This window comes from Symphalangus syndactylus, chromosome 13 (assembly GCF_028878055.3).
Source record: "Symphalangus syndactylus isolate Jambi chromosome 13, NHGRI_mSymSyn1-v2.1_pri, whole genome shotgun sequence".
Taxonomy (NCBI): Eukaryota; Metazoa; Chordata; class Mammalia; order Primates; family Hylobatidae; genus Symphalangus; species Symphalangus syndactylus.
Window position 1 is genome coordinate 99,587,501 of NC_072435.2, and position 20,397 is coordinate 99,607,897.

At 42.9% G+C, this 20,397-nt stretch overlaps 2 protein-coding genes across 27 annotated transcripts in view; one reads left to right on the forward strand and one right to left on the reverse strand.

Annotated features, from left to right (window-relative positions):
- The window catches only part of GLT8D2 (glycosyltransferase 8 domain containing 2), an 83,005-nt gene extending 67,862 nt beyond the window's left edge, over nucleotides 1-15,143 (reverse strand). For 2 of the 24 annotated variants that reach the window (XM_063614353.1, XM_063614349.1), the window contains exons 1-3: nucleotides 14,803-15,102; nucleotides 3,918-4,267; nucleotides 902-1,296 (exon numbers count right to left, since the gene is read on the reverse strand). The gene's annotated coding sequence lies outside the window, so the exon portion shown is untranslated. Of the gene's footprint in view, nucleotides 1-901; nucleotides 1,297-3,917; nucleotides 4,268-7,991; nucleotides 8,106-8,708; nucleotides 8,975-10,500; nucleotides 10,547-14,596 lie in introns of those variants that run through there. The other 22 variants (XM_055240062.2, XM_055240067.2, XM_063614351.1 and 19 more) reach the window with 21 other exon arrangements.
- HCFC2 (host cell factor C2) overlaps nucleotides 15,122-20,397 on the forward strand; it is a 39,151-nt gene continuing 33,875 nt past the window's right edge. The window contains exons 1-3 of one of the 3 annotated variants that reach the window (XM_055236788.2): nucleotides 15,122-15,372; nucleotides 16,825-16,973; nucleotides 18,573-18,733. In XM_055236788.2, coding sequence (XP_055092763.1) covers nucleotides 15,210-15,372; nucleotides 16,825-16,973; nucleotides 18,573-18,733 — 473 coding nt within the window. In that variant the 5' untranslated portion in view covers nucleotides 15,122-15,209. Of the gene's footprint in view, nucleotides 15,373-15,464; nucleotides 15,869-16,824; nucleotides 16,974-18,572; nucleotides 18,734-20,397 lie in introns of those variants that run through there. The other 2 variants (XR_008650035.2, XM_055236789.2) reach the window with 2 other exon arrangements.

The window sequence follows — 20,397 nt, forward strand, 5'->3', positions numbered from 1 at the left end:
CATTGCACAGCTCTACTTCCAAGTGCATTAAAGGGAGAACTGGAATTCCATTATGTAATATAGAAAGGATATTACACAGAAGTGCCACACCAGAACATTTGGAGGAAAAGGAAAAGACAAAAACCAACCAATATCACTTTGGATATTTGGCTGCACAGGGGCCAAACAACGGGAGGACTGATTTTTTTTTCCAAAGCACATCCAGACATTCAGATATCATCATGTTTTCTTTCTCTCACTCTCTCTCTCTCTCACGTTTTTTTTTTTTGTTTACTCTCATGTTAACTATCCTTCTTATTTCATAAATTATATATCAGGCTTATCCAATGTGTGACACTTGCTCTTAAAGTAAACATAAGATATTTTTTAATGTTTAAAAAGCATTTTCAACCCGAACACCATGACTACTGTATTTACAATAAGCCTCACTTGGGTTTCCACAAAGGCCAGTTCTTTCTGGGGGGATGGAGATCCTCAGAACAGCTTCCTAAGACAGATTCTGAAAACATGAATCACGCTCAGTTAAATCATTTGTGGCTCAGGACATAACTTCATTAAATACTAGCATTCATCCACATCCTAACTGCTGATTTTTATGTTTGAAATCTGATACAAATAGTAAATTATCATATTTGTGGAGAGAAGGAGGAGAAACCCAGGTCTGGAAAAGCAGCCCAGGATGTGAAAAACATTGCACACTGGATATGCTGGAAATGGCCGAAAAGGGTTCCGCTGGAATGCTACAAATTCGGACTGGGAAGTTTCTGAAGGCAAAGTTTGTGTGGGGCAATCTGACACCTCTGATTTACTTTCTTGGGTCTGTAGCAGAATAAAGAACTGCTGCAGACCGGCCAGGATAAAATGGAACGACTGCACGCTGCTCGTAAATTTCTCTATTTACCTGGTGAATGGTGAGGGTAGGGCTTTGGGATCTTCGGTCCAGAAGAGCTGCAAGGCAAGAGCGTTCAAATCGTGGCTGGCCCTGGGCTGCTGCCCTGACGCTGCTTCGGCTGCTTCTAAGATCCCATTGGAAGTCCCAAAGGGCTGGAGAGCCCCAAGGCCAATATTACGTTTCCAAAAGAATATTCGTCCCCGACCCGCACTCCCCTTTGCTTGCGTTGACTTTGGAGCGTCTCGGGTTTCTTCCACCTCTGCGCGAAGCCGCTGGGAACCCAGGAGTTGCGCTGGCAGAGAGGGGCGGCCCCAGAAACCACTTCCAGATGTGCTCGGCTGGCCGGCTCGGATGCGCCAGACTTCCTCTGGCTGCGTGCAAAACATTCAAAAAACAACGCTGTTCTGGAGGAAAAGACACAAAACCAGAGAAGAGCAAACGCTTGCAGGGTGAATTTCTACCACACGTTAGGTCGAAGGCAAACTTTGAAAGAACACAAGTGAAAAATAAAGTTCATGCTGATTTTGAGAATCTTCATGGCCACTAGCTTCTCCTGAAATCTCCTAGTCATTGAAATGCTGTTGTCCCCAAATCAAAACCCAGCTAACAACTGTGGTCTTCTTCTACCAAGGCAATAATGACAAAAGTTTCAAGATGGAGTGTTTTTGTGCCTGAACAAAAGAGGAATCAGAGAGGAATGAGGAGGGAGCTGGGAGCTGACCTCAACAGCAATCTGAGCTGTTCTGTATCTCTGTGGTGGGTTCTCAAACCCAGGAGATGGTGCCAGCACTTTGGGATCACAGAATTTATTTCTGCAATGGCTCCTCTTCCTATTTCCTATAAGGATATAAGGATCTCCCTGCTCACTGTCTCTTTCTAAAGTGGTGCTCTCCAACAGAAGTAAAACGCAAGTCACACTGTAATTTTCCTTTTTTTTTTGAGGAGTCTCGCTGTGTCTCCCAGGCTGGAGTGCAGTGATGAGATCTCGGCTCACTGCAACCTCCACCTCCCTGGTTCAAATGATTCTCCTGCCTCAGCCTCCCGAGTAGCTGGGATTAAAGGCACCCGCCACCATGCCCAGCTAATTTTTGTATTTTTAGTAGAGACGGGGTTTTGCCATGTTAGCCAGGCTGGTCTCAAACTCCTGACCTCAGGTGATCCGCCGCCCCAGCCTCCCAAAGTGCTGGGATTACAGGTGTGAGCCACTGCATCCGGCCAATTTTACTTTTTTTTTTTTTTAAGAGACAGGGTCTTGCTCTGTTACATACCACTACACCTGGCTATAATTTAAAATTTTCTAGTAGCCACATTAAGAAAAAAGTACAAAGAGGTAAAATTTATCTTAATGATATATTTTACTTTACCCAATATATACAAGATGTTATCATTTCAACTTGTAAAACATTATTAAGAAGATGTTTTATGTTCTTTATGTTTTGTTTTTAAATTTAATTTGTTTTGATACATATTCATGTAATAATCGTACATATTCATGGGGTACATAGTGATGTTTCAATATATAATGTATAGTGATCAGAACACTGTAATTAGCATATCTGTAATCTCAAATATTGATGTTTACGTTGGAAACATTCAATATCCTCCTCCTAGCTCTTTGAAGCTATATATTATTGTTAACTATGGCCATACTACAGTCATATAGAACACTAGAACCTATTCCTCCTATCTAGCTATAATTTTATATCCTTTAACAAATCTCTCCCTATCTCTCCCTGCCTCCTGCCCTTCCCGGTATTTTTTTTTTTTTAACTAAGTCTTTGAAATTTGGTGTGTGTTGTACACTTGGAGCACATCTCAATTCAAACACTAAATTTAAACAGAAACATTTCACATATATTTAGATTTTATAAATACCATTTAAAAAGTAGATTCATTTAAGGTAATGGATATCCCAGTTACACTGATTTGATCTTTACCAATTATATGAATGTATTAATATTAAATGTTTGAATGCACACTCAAAATATGTATATCTGTTATCAATAAAAAAATTAGAAAAAAACACTGGGAAAAAAGGTAGATTCATGAATCCAGGTTGGTCCAAATGTACTTAAAAGTTTTCCAGTAATTGAATAGAGTATCACTTTTTCAATTAAAATTAGTTACAGTTAAATAAAATTAAAACTTCAGTTCCTCAGTTGCACTAGTCACATTTAAGTACTCAGTAGTCAATGTGGCTAGTGGCTACTATATTGAGCAGTTCCATTCTAAAGGATTTAGTAGGGGTTTTCTTAGATATGAACTCTGAAGGTGGGAGGATCCTGAATATCTTCCATGTATATAGAACTTTGAATATAGCCAAAGCATTTTCATATCTTCTATTTCTTTTTAGCCACACAACATTTCTGGTAGGTAAGTTGAACAGATGTTATTTGCCCCAATTTACAGATGAGCAAACTGAGGCTTTGAGCAAATTAAAGCCCAAGTTCCCAAAGCAAGTTAGTGATGAAGCCAGGATTGGAATTCTTATTCAGCACTTCTTAAGTGTTTCCTTCTTGAGGCATGTTTCAAATACTAGGATCTGGGGCTGCAATAGTAGGGTTAAGTGGCGTGGCATCCACATTGGTCATCCTTCAGCATCAAATTTGCTGCTTGTGTACAGTTATTGACTGCCCTGTGATCCCTTATATGCCCCTATTCTAAAGCCCTCACACAATCCAGCAAATGTGTCCTTTCTCCTGGAGAGGCTTGACATGATGCCCCTCCTCTTCTCTCTTTACCCCCAGCATCTTGTACCTTATTTTATGTATTAATTATTATTATTATTTAGAGACATGTCTTTCTATGTTGCCCAGGCTGGACTTGAACTCCTGGGCCTTTCTCCTCAGCCTCCCAAGTAGCTGGGACTGTAGTCATGCACCACCATGCTCAGCAAGTTGTACCTTATTTTAAAGCACACTTCCATTCAAACATTTAGCTAAATGTTTTTAGCTAAAACATTGGTCACCTCTGGGAACTCAGAAGGTTCAGGGGCAGCACAATATCCTATGCTCTAAATACTCACTGCACACACATGAGCGAAAATAAGATAACCACTTCTGGCTCAGGGTTTCCCACCGCCCTTCCAGAATTATGTGCTGTCAACTTGCAGCAGGCTAGTCCCTCAGACATGTCCCAGGCATCATGTGGACAGCAGCCTGAGCTGACACCTGCCCAGTGCAATTTCCTTCACAGATCATGTCATCTCCTTTGCATCTCTCATTCACCTAGCAGAATGTTGTAGATCTTCTCCCTGACCCCCACTGTCTCTGATTCCAGCTTCTTTCTCCTTTATTCCTGCTGTGCCATGCTCCAAGGATGTAATAGGCTTGTTATGTATGACTTAGATGTCCACACTGTATGCACAGATTTTCCCTGGGGAAGAAATGAGAAAAGAAACAGAGGATATGCATGACACCAGAGTGGGCTTTGGAGACAGACATACCTAGTGTGAGCACAGGTCTTACCTCCAGTTTCCTCATCTGTTAAGTGAGGCCTACTAATAGGACTCTTGTGTGGGTTAAAAGACATCATGCATGTAAGGCACTCAATAAGGACTCAAGAAATGGAAGTTATTATTGCTGTTGTTTTTAAACAAAAATAATATTTAACTGAAATTGAACTATAATATGTAATTGATTTTACTGAATAATATATAATTAAATATTTAATTTTAAATTTAAATATTTAACTGACAAAGACTGAATACATTCAAGATGTACAGTGTTGACTTGATATGCATGTATACTGTGTAATGATTACCACAATCAAATTAATTAACACATCCAACACCACCCATTTTCTACACTAGATTCCCAGAACTTGCTCATCTGATAACTGAAAGTTTATACTGTTTGACTAACATCTCCCCATTTTCCCCATCCCCTCACCCTAGCAACCACCATTCTACCTACTCCCTGCTTCTATGTTTGACTTTCTTAGATTCCAAATATAAGTAAAATTGTACGTATTTGTTTTGCTGTATCTGGCTCATTTCACTTAGCATAATGCCCTCAAGTTTCATCCACGTTGTCAAAAATAGCAGGATTTCCTTTAAATGGCTGAATAATACTCTATTGCATATATGTACCACAATATATTTATCCATTCATCCATCAATGGATACTTAAGTTGATTCCATATCTTGACTATGATAAATAATGCTGCAATGAACATGGGGAGGCAGATATCCAAAGGAAGTAAAATCAATATTTCAAAGAGATATCTGCCTCCCCATTGAAATACTGATTTTATTTCCTTTGGATATCTGGCTCCATATGTTCATTGCTCTACTTCCTCCCTTCTAATAGAAACACGATTTCATTTGGAGAGCAAAATGCCTATTTGAAAAGATTCTCCTCCTTGGATGTCCTGCTGCTAGAGTGGCACGTGAGCAGATGTCTGCTGTCTAGTACTTCCTCGAAAGCTAGTGTTTTCCTGGCAAAGAGCTCTTTGGTGTCTTTTGCCCTTTCTTCCTGTTTAAAATCCAACCTTGAAGCTTGCGTGTGAAGTAGCCACCTTGCAGCCATGGGGATAAGAGGCCTGCACTGTGCTGCTGCATATGGCCACACTGGCTGTGCACAGTGACTATAGAGTTGAATCAGTCAGGGTCCTGGCAGGATACAGACAGCTCCCTCCAATAGGGTAATGGTGGAGACTTTTTAAAAAGCACTAATTGAAAAGGTGTAATCACTGTCAGGGAAACATGGTTAAGAGATAATGCAGTACCCTAGGGCTAGCAATAGCAGGGAGTTATTACCACCCCAAACTCTGAAGGGCAACAAGAGAGAGTGGTTTCCAGGACTTGGAGAGAGGATATGGAGAGGGGTGGCCAGCAAGAGCAGCCCTCCCACTGGGATACAGCCAACCTGTGGTGCTCTGCACAAAGGGGACCAGAGGCTGATTACCCCAGCCTCACAGTCTCCTGTTAGTAGTGTCTCCCATTGACCAAATCCAACTAGAAGTCAGAGGGCAAGGAGCTCAAGTGCTATAATCCATTTAGGTCAGCCTCTCAGGACACTGAACAGGTTGAAGGGTGGAGAGTAGATCTGTAGAAGTAAATGGAAAATATCCTTGCATTATATGAATGGGGTCCCTGGCACTCTGTCATTCTGCAGCCTGGCATATGCTAAAGATGGCAGAGAATCACCACAGCAGCCCTGAACTAACTACTTATGGAAAATCTTGCTATGTGAGGAAAATAAACCCTTAAGTGGTCAACTAAGTTTGGTTAGATTTAGTTACATGCCTGAGTGCAACCCCATGCAATATGTATGCATTTCACATGCATTTTATATTTGTGGTATCATTTGTCAACAAAACATGTATCTCAGTCACTATTATTCCATGTTTATTTCTCACTAGTTGAAGGTCAGATGTTCATCATTTCTTCTTGCTAACTGGGTCTGCCTTGACTGAGTATATAACTTTTAGATAAGGTCCTAGATAAAATCTATTAAAGCTGATAAGGTTGCCTGGGAGGAAAGGAATAGGTCTTCTGTAGTAGTACATGAATTACCACATTGGGTCAGGCTGACAAGTCTCTTTGCCACGTTTGTCTCCCATGGCTGGGCTCCCAGATCACACATATGGGGCAGGAATTACCATAGCAGCCTCAATTCCCTCCCTTTTGCCTGGTGTGGGTCAGCTGCAGGTCATCTTCTTGTTGCTCTGAGCTTCGGTGCTCTTACTTTCCCCTGCTACTCCCTGAACTGCAGCAATTGCTCCAGCACCTGAGTCTCACACTTGAGTTCCCTCTCTCCCGCATGCTGTAACTGTTTTTCTTCCTTGGCCCAGTTCCCTGTTCTGGCAATTAAGTTAGGTTCTATCTAGCCTGGAGCCCTGCCTTGCTCTTGCCAGCTGCCCTCTCTATGCTTTGGCCATAGCTTCAGCCAAGATCCATGGCTGGAGCCCTGCAATCTGTAAACAGACCTCTCAGACACCATCTGTTTCCCTCACCTCGGCAACAGTCCCTGTCCAGGATCTCTGCTGTTGAGTTCTGCCCACTTGCTAGCACTCCCCAGAATCTCTCCTCAGACCTCTGGCAATAAGCCTTTGGCCCTTGGCCTGAGTCCTCAACTGAGATTAAAGACATTGCAATTTACACTCTTGGCTGAAAACACAGGACTGTCTGCCACCTCCAGCACCAGATTCTCACTCTAGGGTTGACTTTTTGGCCTGCAGCTCAGGAGGAGGAATAGAAAGTGTAGAAATATAATAAAATCATGATAATGATAGAAATAAAATAATCTACTACTTATTAAATGCTAACTACATGTCAGACATTGCATAAGTATAGCACAGTCCTTGCTTGGCATGGCAACAGCACAGATTTCAATTAGCACCGTTTAGTGATGTAACACAAGTCCTCCAATAATACAGTTCAAATTTCAGTTACCACAGTATATTAACTGTGAGTAATTGCATAAATACAAGCTTTGCTGCCAGGTTTTCAGTCCACAAAATTACTATGCAAATAACAGATGCACGCCATGGTCAGTGACCACAGCACATCACTTCATTTGTAGTCTGCTGGTGACTGGTCACTGGACATCTGTTACTTAGTTATGCACAGACAGCAAAGCATGTAGTTGTGTTGTCTCTTTATCTCCAAGTAACATTTTAAAAAATGGACAATAGAATTTGCCAATAAAGATAAAAGTGAAGCAAAGAAACAAAAAGTGATTATTGTGGGAGTGAAGTTCAAATCAAAGATCACTGGAGTTACAGCAGAAATTGGTGACCATGGGAATGCTGACATTGCCACTGTTCAACTCCAGATGGGCATCCAGAGAGACTTAGTAAAGGTAAACTTATGAACATAAATAAGGAAGGAAGTTGTAAGGAAAAGGATAAAGATGTTCCAGAAAGTGACATGGGCAAAAAATTCACATTAAAGGAATGCTCAAAGATATCTCACAACATTGAAAGCACAAAGGAAAACTTGGAAAGGAGGCTGGGCATGGTGGCTCACACCTGTAATCCCAGCACTTTGGGAGGCTGAGGCTTGAGCTCAGGAGTTCAAGACCAGCCTGAGCAACATAGGGAGACCCCATCTCTACAAAAAATAAAAAAGTTAGCCAGGTGTGGTGGTATGTACCTATGGTCCCAACTACTCAGGAGGCTGAGGTGGGAGGATCGCTTTAGCCTGGGAGGTCAAGGTTGTGGTGAGTTGTGATCATGCCACTGTACTTCAGCTCAGATGACAAAGACCCTGTCTCAAAAAAAAAAAAAAAAAAAAAAGCAAAACACTTTAATTCTCAACATTTCTGTTTTAAATTATGGCATAATAAAGAAATATTAAGTTTATAATTTTTTTCATTTCTCTATGTATTTATAACCAATAGTAAGAAAGTTTTTAATATTTTGACAAAAAAGTTTTTAAACATCACAAAACAATTTTAATTTTTCCCACTGATAATTGAGATCACTTGGAAGGGTGTTGGCTTGCACATCATGTTTACAGAACAGTGCTATCATGCAAAGTGAAGACTGCCTGTACTTTACATATATTATTGCATTTACCTATTTCTTTCTTTCTTTTTTCCCCCCTTGCTAGGTCGCTGCCCCATTTTCAGCACTAGATGGTGCTGAAACCCAAGTTTGCCTCCATTCTAATAAATAATCAGTGCCCCTCATCCTTAATGGGGGATATCCCAGTAGTATGGGAAGGCTAGCTAGGGGTTCAGTGTCCATGGGCCCTATGGACCCAACCTCCTACAGTGTGGTGCTGCTGACAGCCACTCTGATTTGGTGTCTCCATCTCTTTTTGTCAAGTTACACAGCAGAGTTTCCAGAGCTGGGATGGTAGTCTCACCTCTCCTCTTTGTCTCTGGCTGTTCTCAGGGATATTTCTCCTCTAGGGACTGCTGATGCTTCTAGTGGTTGAGGCAGGGACAAGTCTCCTGCAAGGAAACCCAAGACTGTGGAGAAGCTGGTTGTCTATGCCTTGATCTCACTTTTTACAGTGTACAGACTGTGAGTTGGGGGAAATTTTCATGTACTTGGTGCCTGGCAGATTGTGGGGAGGGGATTACAGATATGGAAGTCTGATTCTCTTACCATCTGCTCAGAGTTTTTTAAACTTCTCTGTGGCCACACCAATTGTCTCATCCTCATATTTGAGTTCTCAGATATTGCTGGTGATAATTTCAGTGTTGAATATTAGTTTTGGGTTTTCCATTGGGGGGTGTGAAGCCAACTTGCTTCCTTGCTGCCACTTTGGAACCATATTATCTCATTTAATCCTTTGACTAACCCTAAGAAGCAGATGCTCTTATTATTCCCATTTTATAGACAAAGAATCTGAGGTTCAAAGAGGATAAATAATTTGACCAAGGCCATACGACTAGTTAAGTAGCTACAACCTATTGGGTCTTAAAGCCCATGATCTTAACCCCAAATGAAACAGTCCAGGTAAATGACTCTGGTGGGTGTTTGATATGGAGGAGTGGGCAGAGAGGAGAGGAAGTAGTGAGAGATGAAAGTAACGTCTCTAACATATGCCTAAAAAGTCTAGAGCAGCACTGTTCAATAGAGCTTTCTATAATACAACAGATGCCCCCTTACCCAAGGGGGATACATTCAAAGACCCCCAGAGATGCCTAAAACTACGGATAGCACCAAATCCTATATACCTCTAACTAAGACAGCTACTCAATGATGAATGGGCAGGTGGCACATACAGTGTGGAAACACTGGACCAAGGATGATTCACATCCCAGGCAGGTAAGAGCGGGACAGTGCAAGACTTCATCATGTGACTCAGGATGTTACACAATTTAAAACTTACAAATTGCTTATTTCTGGAATTTTCCATTTAATATTCTCAGACTGCATTGACTGTGGGTAACTGAAACCATGGCTAAAGAGGGATTCCTGTATATGTATAGAATACATAATATTTATATAATCTATAATAGAGAATTAATGTATCTATTCAACCCTGGTATACATGTAGATATACATGGACTTCAGGATCCATCTTTTCTTGATCCTCCAGGACCTTGATCCACCAAATCCCAGCTCTTTCTGAACAGACCTACTTGTCCTATGGGATGTAATTTCCAGTAGAGCTGCTCTACTTCACTAAGTCCTCAGGAAATTAGGCTCCTTCCAGCTCACGGTCCAAGATGGCTGCTCCAGCCCTAGCCATTACATCTACATTCCAGCCAGCAGGAAAGAGTAAGAGAAAGGAAGGTTCCCTCTTCCAGAACACATTCTGGAACTATATACTTTACTTTTGCTTACAACCCGTATGTCAATATTTAGCCACAGGCCACAACTAGTTGAGGAAGTTTGGGAAATGAGTTTTTATTTAGAATGGCCATGTGCCCAGCTCAGAGTCCAGATTCTGTTACTGAAAAGAAGAGGAGAGCAGACATTGGGGGTCATCTTGAAGGAGAGTGGGTACAGTAGTCTGGGAAAGTTCTTATTTGTTTGTTTTTTTGTTTGTTTGTTTTTTTCCTTCCCAGCCTCAATAATGAGAGGTAGGCAAGGAGAAGGTTGGAAATGATTGCTGGTTGTGCTCTTCCAACCTTTTGTTTGCAACTGGATCCTTCTGGGCCCACAAGTCTCACCATCCAAAATAATAACAATTTATACAGTACCTCTCTCTCCTTGCCAGCCATTGTTCTTTCTTTCCTTACATGGCCAAGTCTCTGTAAAGAGTAGACTACACATGTTATCCGCATTTTCTAACTCATGCTTCAGTTCTCTCTGGCTTCTTTCCCTCCCACTCCATTGAAAACATTTTAATTCTAGGCCACTACTAACCTCCTAATTTGCAAGTCCAACAGTTCCTTCTTCGTCCTCTTCTTCCCTGACCTCTCTGTGGCTTTTGGCTTTCCTTACCACTTCTGCCTCTATGAAACCCTCTTTGTCTGTGGCTTCTTCGACATCACCCTCACCCAGTACCCTTTTAACTTCTCTGGCTACCTATTCTCTATTTCCTTCATGAGTGCCCCCTCTTGTCTTTACCCCATCAATGCTGGCTTCTTCAGGGTGCTATTTTCTATCCCTCTTCTCCAAACTCTCCTCCTAGGTTGTTGTTTCTAAACTACAGTCTTGAAGTTTCAAAGACTGAAGGTACTTTACTGTGAAATGGGGACCTATTTTAGATGCCTCCCTCAAGGAGAGATTACTCAAAACTGCTCTACTAAAACATCCTTCCCATTGGATTATGTACTTTGTCATAGATTGAATTGTATCTCCCACAAAAGATATGCTGAAGCCTTAACCCGCTGTACCTATGAATACGACTTTATTTGGATATGGGATATTTGCTGATATAATCAAGTTAAGATGAGATCACAGGATGAGCCCTAATCCAATATAACTAGTGAATTTACAATAAGAGGAGAAGAGGCTGGGCGCAGTGGCTCACATCTGTAATCCCAGCACTTTAGGAGGCTGACGCAGGAGGATCGCTTGAGCTCAGGAGTTCAAGACCAGCATGGGAAACATGATAAAACCTCAACTCTAGAAAAAATTTAAAAATTAGCCAGGCATGGTGGTGCACACCTATAATCCCAGCTACTCTGGAAGCTGAGGTGGGAGGATCACTTAAGCCTGGGAGGTGGAGGCTGCAGCAAGCTGAGATTGCACCCATTGCACTCCAGCCTGGGTGACAGAGCCAGAACCTGTCTCAAAAAAAAAAAAAAAAAAAAGAGAGAGAGAGAGACAGACACACAGGGAGAACACCATGTGATGATGTGATGGAGTCAGAGATGGAGTGATTCATTGACAAGCCAAGGGCTGCCATGGATTGACAGCTGCCACCAGAAGCTAGAAAGAGGCATGGAAGCATTCTCTCCTACAGGTTTTGGAGGGATCACAGCCCTACTGACACTTTGATTTCAGACTTATACATCCTTCAGAACTGTGAAACAAAACATTCCTATTGTTTCACAGCAGCCCTAGGAAACTAGTACACATTTCCTCATCAACCTGCAGCTCCATATCTAAGCCACCAGTTATAGCTTGCAATCTCTTTTGTCTTAAAAATATTTTGCCTCAATTTTTCTCCTAGTTCAAGGGTTCTCGGGCTTTCAAATATCATAGACTAGTTTTTTTAAATTTGAAGTTCAACATTAGGGTTGGAACTTTTGATTTTTTCCTTTAACCTTGTGCTATAAGGGAATTAGAAAAAAACTACCATCTAGGCACAAAACTCTCAGAACAAAGTACAGTTCTTTAAATTAAACACTTTAGGTTTTATGAAAAACTCACTGCTTTATTCCAACTCTTCCAGTTTTACTTCAGATCCATAAAAACTTTATTATGGCAACATTTAAGAGCCTCCTATGTTATGTATGTGACATAGAAAAATATTAATAGATAAATATTCATAACCTCTTTTCTGTTCGCAGACATCTTATTTCTCCCTCCCTTTCCAAATTCTCTTTGGACATATTATGAAACTGGGCTGGCTGGGCGCGGTGGTTCATGCCTGTAATCCCAGCACTTTAGGAGACCAAGGCGGGCGGATCACCTGAGGTCGGGGGTTCAAGACTAGCCTGACCAACATGGAGAAACCTCATCCCTACTAAAAATACAGAATTAGCCAGGAGTGGTGGTGCATGCCTGTCATCCCAGCTACTCGGGAGGCTGAGGCAGGAGAATTGCTTGAACCTGGGAGGTGGAGGTTGCAGTGAGCCAAGATCGTGCCATTACACTCCAGCCTGGGCAACAAGAGCAAAACTCCATCTCAAAAAAAAAAAAAAAAAAAAAAAAAATGGGTTAATACTCAGTGAGAGGGAGAATTTAAGAAGCAGAAGCTAAAAAGAACAGTGAGAATTCCATTTGGGGTTTTCTGTTTGTTTGTTTGTTTTTTTAGACAGAGTTTTGCTCTTGTTGCCCAGGCTGGAGTGCAATGGCACCATCTTGGCTCACTGCAACCTCTGCCTCTCAGGTTCAAGCGATTCTCCTACCTCAGCCTCCCAAGTAGCTGGGATTACAGGCATGCACCACCACGCCCAGCTAATTTTTGTATTTTTGGTAGATATGGGGTTTCACCATGTTGGCCAGGCTGGTCTCGAATTCCTGACCTCAGGTGATCTGCCCTCCTCGGCCTCTCAAAGTGCTGGGATTACAGGTGTGAGCCACCACGCCTGGCCTGAGAATTCCTTTTTAAAAGGTAGAGATTTATCTCTCAAAAAGAAGCTTAGATAGATGAGAAGGTGGAGAAGCATGCTGAGGTTTAGGGGAGTTGGGTAAATGAAGCATATAAGAGAAATTGAAAATGGTAAAAGAATAGGAAAAAAGAGTTTTAGGAAATTTACCATACAGTGTCTGTGTTCTCCTTTCAGTACCTCTTGAGAATCTGAGGTAGGGATTTAAATTGCTTTCAATTTTTTCTTCCACTGGACTTGTATCTCTTATTTATCTTTCTTTAATAAAAATAGAGATGGGTCTCACCATCTTGACCAGGCTGGTCTCAAACTCCTGGGATCAGTGGATCCTCCTGTCTCAGCCTCCAAAAGTGCTGGGATTACAGGTGTGAGTCACCATGCCCAGTCCTTTTTCAATTAAAATTTTAAAAAATAATTTGTATTGCGGATATTTAAGATATACAATATGAAGTTATGATATCATATAGACCAAAGGTCCCCAATCCCCAGCAACCAGTCCTCGGCCTGTTCGGAACCCCCATGACCTCCTGAGCTCCACCTCCTGTCAGATCAGCCACGCATTAGATTCTCATAGGAGCTCGAACCCTACTGTGAACTGCCCATAGGAGGGATCTAAATTGTGTACTCCCTATGAGAATCTTATGCCTGATGATCTGAGGTGGAACAGTTTCATGCCGAAACCATAGCCCCCATCCCCCTGCCAAGTCCATACCACCCACTCCCCTGCGAAGTCCGTGGAAAAATTGTCTTCCATGAAACCGGTCCCTAGTGCCATAAAGGCTGGGGACAGCTGATACAGACAGTCACAAGGTTATTATAGTGAAGCATATTAACATATCCATCATCTCATATAGTTACCACCAACCCTTTTTGTGTTTCTGTGGCAAGAGCAGCTAAAATCTACTCATTTGGCATGAATCCCATATGCAGTGCAATTTTATTCCTAATGGACGTGTGTGATTATGTGTAGGACCAAATCACAGGGCAGTTAGGCCTTATTAAGCGTTGCATTGGCTGGGTGCGGTGGCTCATGCCTGTAGTTCCAGCACTTTGGGAGGCCGAGGCAGGAGGATCGCTGGAGCCGAGGAGCTCGAGCTTGCAGTGAGCTCTGATCGCGCCACTGCATTCCGGCAACAGAGCCAGACCCTATCTAAAATAAATAAATAAAAATAAAGAGTTGCGTATGACTGCTATCAGAGGCAGTATGGTATAATGGTTGGATATGACTTCTATCAGAGGCAGTATGGTATATGATTTAAGGGCTTGGGGGTTCTGGAATCAGAAGCCCTGTGTTTGAATCCTGGCCCCAGTCTTTTTTTCAACACCTCTCCTTTGTGTCCATCAGAAAATTACTTTACTGCACTGTGCCTCATTTCCCCACCCATGAAAGGGAGATAACCTGGAGATAATCCAGGAGCCACCTCACTGGATTGTTGGATGGATTACATGAGTTAATACACATGAGGCACTTAGGGCATGCCAGGCTGTGGACAGCCCTCACTTGTTAGCTAGCAATGAAACAGAAACCTACAAACCATCTCTCCTCTGCTTAAGCCAAACAAACCAAAAACACCTCTTGTGGCTCACGGTTCCCAAGCTTCCTGTCATGGCTCCCCACAAAGCTGCCTTCGGTTCGCCTGGCAGGCTTTGGTAGCGACCTTCCCTGCCCGGGTCCCAGCCACGCACGGGAGCAGCGGCCGTGGCGGGGGCTCGCGACGCAGGCTCCCGCCCGCACCCTCCCTTGCGACGTCCCCGCCCTGCGCTCCCAGCTCTTCGCACCTCTACCTGAGCTTCTCTCACGTTGCTTGTGAGACTGCCTCGCCCACACATCCTAGATGCTCAATTAAAGTGGACGTAAAGGAAGATGCTGTGCCTTCTCCCCAAAATACCGAACGGGAGGCTCTGGGTGGGGATGGGAGACGTGGTCAGTGGGAAGCGTCCTTCCACCCTTAGGTGCGTTGCCCCGAGTGGCCGCTGGCCACGTCGCCTGGGATGGGGGCGGGGCTCCCCTGTCAGGACCCCCCTTCCCCAACGTCTCTCCACTGCCCGCGGGCCTCCAGCCTGGCCCCCGGCGCCCGCGGCCACGTGACCCCAGCACAGCTGGAGGCGGGTCCCCGCCCTCCCCAGGGAGCAGCGGGTTGAGGCGGGAGCGGTGCATTGTGGGCAGAGGGGCGGGGGTTGGGAAGATGGCGGCTCCCAGCCTCCTCAACTGGAGGCGAGTTTCTTCTTTCACGGGGCCGGTCCCCCGCGCCCGGCACGGACACCGAGCGGTGGCCATCCGGGAGCTGATGATCATCTTTGGAGGGGGAAATGAGGGCATCGCGGATGAGCTGCACGTCTACAACACGGGTAGGCGCGGCGGCGGCTCGTCGGCCCCGCCTGCTGGAGCCGCGGAGGGGGAGGGGAGGCGAGGCGGCGGCCGCGGCCCTGACAGCTGTCACCGCCCGGTCACTGCTTCCTTGGGCGGGCGGCGGGGAGCGCGGCTCAGCCGGGCGGCCCGGGTCCCGCAGCTCTGTCCCGGACGGCAGCTCTGGATCTCCGGGGCCCGCGGGGCGCAACGGACCCCGAGCGGGGCGCACCGGCCTTCAGGCGGGGGATCCCGGACGCCCCCACCCCAGCCCGACAGGCGGACGCAGGCGACAGAAGACCGTGTCCAACCGCCTGGACCACTCCCCGAAATCTCGCCCCTGTCAAAAAACAAAACCCACTCCAAATCAAAGTTCCTTAGGGCCTTTAACGTCTTTGCCTGCCTGCCTTCCTTAGGAGGAAGACCATCTAGGGGTGAGGAGGGAAAACGAGAGGCCTTCTGGCACTCTCGCCTCAAATACAACCCGGTGTTTGGCAGGTAACGGTCAAGAGCCCCTCCGTGGGCCGCGCTCTAAACCGGCGGGGACGTGGTGAGGCGGCCTTGTGTTCTGCATACTCGGTGTGGGCGCCCTTCTGGACTGGCCCTCGGAAAGAGGACTGTCATAACTTGAGCACCACTGCAGATCACACGTGCCCCTGGGCAGGGAGCCCCTATCTTTGAGGACCTCTGTGGAATAGAAAGGAGACTGGAATTTAATTTTTTTTCCCCCTTGTAAATGCTCAGGCTGTCACAAGAAATCTTTCTGGTGTAAAGACAGTGATGGAATTTTGGGTCTACTTCATGACCGATAAATTTTCTTTGACCAAACAACTTAATCACAGGAATAATTTGAAGGTTAACAAAATAGTGGAGTCTGAGAAATTTTATTTTTTTCACCCTCTTCTCCTCCCAGCGCTCCAGCATATGAAGGTAAAAAGTTACTGACAGTTTGGTCTTAGTGTAAAATCCCTGGCTTTGGAACAAATTAGACCTGGTTTGAATCTTGCTCTGCCAGTTGCCCAGGATCAGCGCTAAAGTTACCAAACCTTTTTAAGCCTCACAATTTTCAGTTGTAAAATGGAGATTTTTATACTCACCCAGCAGGGCGTTTTGTAAGAATTAAATGATACAGATCAGGGTTTTTCAACAGCAGCACTCTCGACCTTTTGGGCCAGATAATTCTTTGTTGAGGTCGGGAGAAGCTGCCCTATATTGCCCTGTACATTGTAAGATGTTTGACAGCATCCCTGCCTCTACCTACTAGATGCCAGTAACGGCCCCCTCCAGTTGTGACAACTAAAAATGTCACCAGACATTACCACATGTCTTCTGGGGGGCAGAATCATCCCCAGTTGAGACCCACTGATATTGATGATGTATATAAAGTACTTGCTGATAGTAATATGATAACCGTTGTTTGTTATAATCAGTTTTAATTTTATTTTGGCAACTAGCTACGAATCAGTGGTTTCTGCCAGCTGTTAGAGGAGATATCCCTCCAGGCTGTGCTGCCCATGGATTTGTCTGTGATGGTACCAGAATATTAGTATTTGGGGGAATGGTTGAATATGGAAGATATAGCAATGAGTTATATGAGTTACAAGTAAGTGTATTTAATATTGTTTCATTCTGAGGCTTTAATAATGATATTGTTCATAATTTTTCAAAAGATTGCAATATTACTAACACTGTTTAACACATTTTAATATTATTCAAATAATGTAAACTTCACATTTTATAGCTTTATAGAAAATGTTTCCACTTCACTTAAAAGCCAAAGTTTCCTGGCAAGTCTTTTTCCCATACTCAGTGCAACATTTATAACATCAAGATATCTGTTACGTAGCATCATTTGTACATGTTATATATTTAGATTTTTGTATGTTAGTGCAGTAGAAACTTTAGCCTGCAACAGGAGCATCTGGAGAACCTGTGAAAACACAGATTGCTGGGTCCTACCCAGAGAGTTTCTGAGTCAGTAGAAGGCCATGAGCATTTGCATTTCTACCAAGTTCCCAGCTGCTGATGCTCCTGGTTTCTAGAGTATACTTTTTTTTGTTTGTTTTGAGACGGAGTCTTGCTCTGGCACCCAGGCTGGACTGCAGCCGTGCGATCTCAGCTCACTGCAACCTCCATCTCCTGGGTTCAAGCAATTCTCCTGCCTCAGCCTCTTGAGTAGCTGTGACTACAGGCACGCGCCACCATGCCCAGCTAATTTTTGTATTTTTAGTAGAGACGGGTTTTCACCATGTTGGCCAGGCTGGTCTTGAACTCTTGACCTCGGGTGATCTACCCGCCTTGGCCTCCCAAAGTGCTGGGATTACTGACGTGAGCCACCGTGCTGTGCCGCAAGTTCTTAAGTATTAAGTACTGCAGGACTCCCAGAGGGATAGTTGGCATTGGTATCAACTGACAGATTCACAACTTTGAATAAAACTTTCCACATTTGGAAAATCGCCGTGCCTGGCCCCTAGGCTATACTTTGAAAACCACTGCTTTAGTGTTTTAGAAATTGTTAGCCTCATACTAATATTTACTACACCCCTCACCTTGACAATACATACAAAAGAGGAGTAACAGTTTCCCATAACCTTTCTAAATTGGAGTCTTATTAAACCAGACTCATAGCCCTTGTTGACTTCTTCCTGATCTGTGCCTTATCCCTAGGGCGGTGATCATGCGGGTATCTGCTAATTGGCAGATGTGAGTGGTTATACCTATTTACAAGCAACTCATTGCAAAAATAATTTCAGCTAAAGAAAACATCCATGGCCAGAGAATAAGTTTTGGAATTTGATGTGTTAAATGAGCTTTATGTTTACCTTTAAAAGGTTAAAATATTTACCATTCATGGATTACCTTATTTCAGAAAGTAAGAATATATAAATTACATTTAATCTTGAAGCTATGTATAATACTTTATTTTTCATTTGGAAAATACTTTAGAACTGTTAGTGTTTATTATTATATGCTAGTTTGCCATGGAAATCTGTGAATATGGAAGAGTAACTTGAATGTCTACTGGAACATATCTTTTAACTCCAGAAGTTAGCTGGTTATTTGTCTTTTGTCCCAAAAGTAGTTTTTTAGTACCTTCTGATGGGATTTGGATTAAAATGTATTGATATGATGTTGCACTACGGACAATATAGGAGTGCTTTCTTGATTTTGTCTGACTGTATTTGTGCCCTTTTTTTTTTAGGCAAGTCGTTGGTTATGGAAAAAAGTGAAACCCCATCCCCCTCCTTCTGGTTTACCTCCTTGTCCTCGGCTTGGACATAGCTTCTCTTTATATGGTAACAAATGCTATTTGTTTGGTGGCCTGGCAAACGAAAGCGAAGATTCAAACAATAATGTTCCCAGGTATGCTGACCCTTTCAGACCAAATGCTTATTTTGTGATTTAGAGTAGGAACATTTTATTTTTTCCATCTTTAATTTTTAAAAGGGATGATGCTTAGCTTTCTGCATTTCAACCTAACAGTGGACAGATTTGTGTGTGTTTGTGTTTTCCTTAGTCCCTGGAGCATATTTGTTTTCAAAACTGTGTCTTTTCTTCAGAAAGCATTGGAGCTAAAAAAAAAAAACTGTGTCTTTCTAATGAGAAATCATCTTATTAAATTAATATTAACGTAACTGCTTGTATCAATATATTTGTATATATTGAGCCATAATGCATTTAGCTACCTCATAAGTGATAATGAAAAGTAACAGATGGTTATTTTAAAATTAGATTTCTCTGGGAATTTGGCAATAAAACTCTGACTTTAAAATGAAAGCTATCATTTCCATGTTTTATACAGGAAGCTGTTAGAGTAGTTCACACTAGCATATACTTTTACAATCAATTCTTTCCTCCTTTTTCCCAAACAGAATTAATTCACTACCTCTTTTCTTTTCACATCGTGTTTTGTTTGTTTGTTTGTGTGTTGAGTTCCAATAAGCCTTTATGAAACAGCTCGTAGGCAGGTTTGGTCCACAGGGTGTAGTTTGCTGGCACAGATTGTAAGTAATGGGGCTATCTACATTGTTGACCCCTATTATAGCTAATGTTGGTTTTGTCTGCCAAGAATTCCTCTTTCCTTTGGGGAATTATACTTTTCCATATAGTTTTTTTTTAATAAATTTTATTTGTGTAAATTTAAGGTATATAACATGATGGTATAAGATAGATATTTTGTATATATGTTAAAATGGTTACTATAGTGGTAATATATCCATCATTTCATATAGTTACCCATTTTTTTCTGCCTGGGGCATGAGCAGCTGTAGTCACCACCGGGCGTTGTGGCTCATGCCTATAATCCCAGCACTTTGGGAAGCTGAGGTGGGTGGATCGCTTGAGCCCAGCAGTTCGAGATCAGCCTGGGCAACATGGCAAAACCCCATCTCTACCAAAAATACAAAAAATTAGCTGGGCATGCTGGCACGAGCCTGTGGTCACAGCTGAGGCTGAGGTGGGAGGATTTCTTGAGGCTGGGAGGTGGAGGTTGCAGTGAGACGAGATCGTGCCGTTGCACTCCAGCCTGGGTGACAGAGTTAGACCCTATCTCAAAAACAAACAAACAAAAAATCCTGAATACAATGCATTATTATTAACTGTAGTGCTCAAGTTGTACATTAGATCTGTCAATTTGTTTATCCTAGGTATTTGCTACTTTGTATCTTTTGACCTACATTTCCCCATTTCCTTCCCTTCCTGTCACCCTGACCCTGGTAACTACTGTTTTATTCTCTATTTCTGTATGTTTTACCTTTTTTGTTAAAAAAAAAAAAAAAGATTTCACATATGAGATCATGCAATATTGTTCTTTGTGTCTGTCTTATTTCACTTAGCATAATGTCCTGCTGCTCCATCCATGCTGTGGCAAATGGTAGTATATTTTTTTCTTTCTTTATTTTTTATTTTTATTTTACTTTAAGTTCTGGGGTGCATGTGCAGAATGTGCAGATTTGTTACATAGGTATACATGTGCCATGGTGGTTTGCTGCACCTATCAACCCATCATCTAGGTTTTAAGCCCCCCA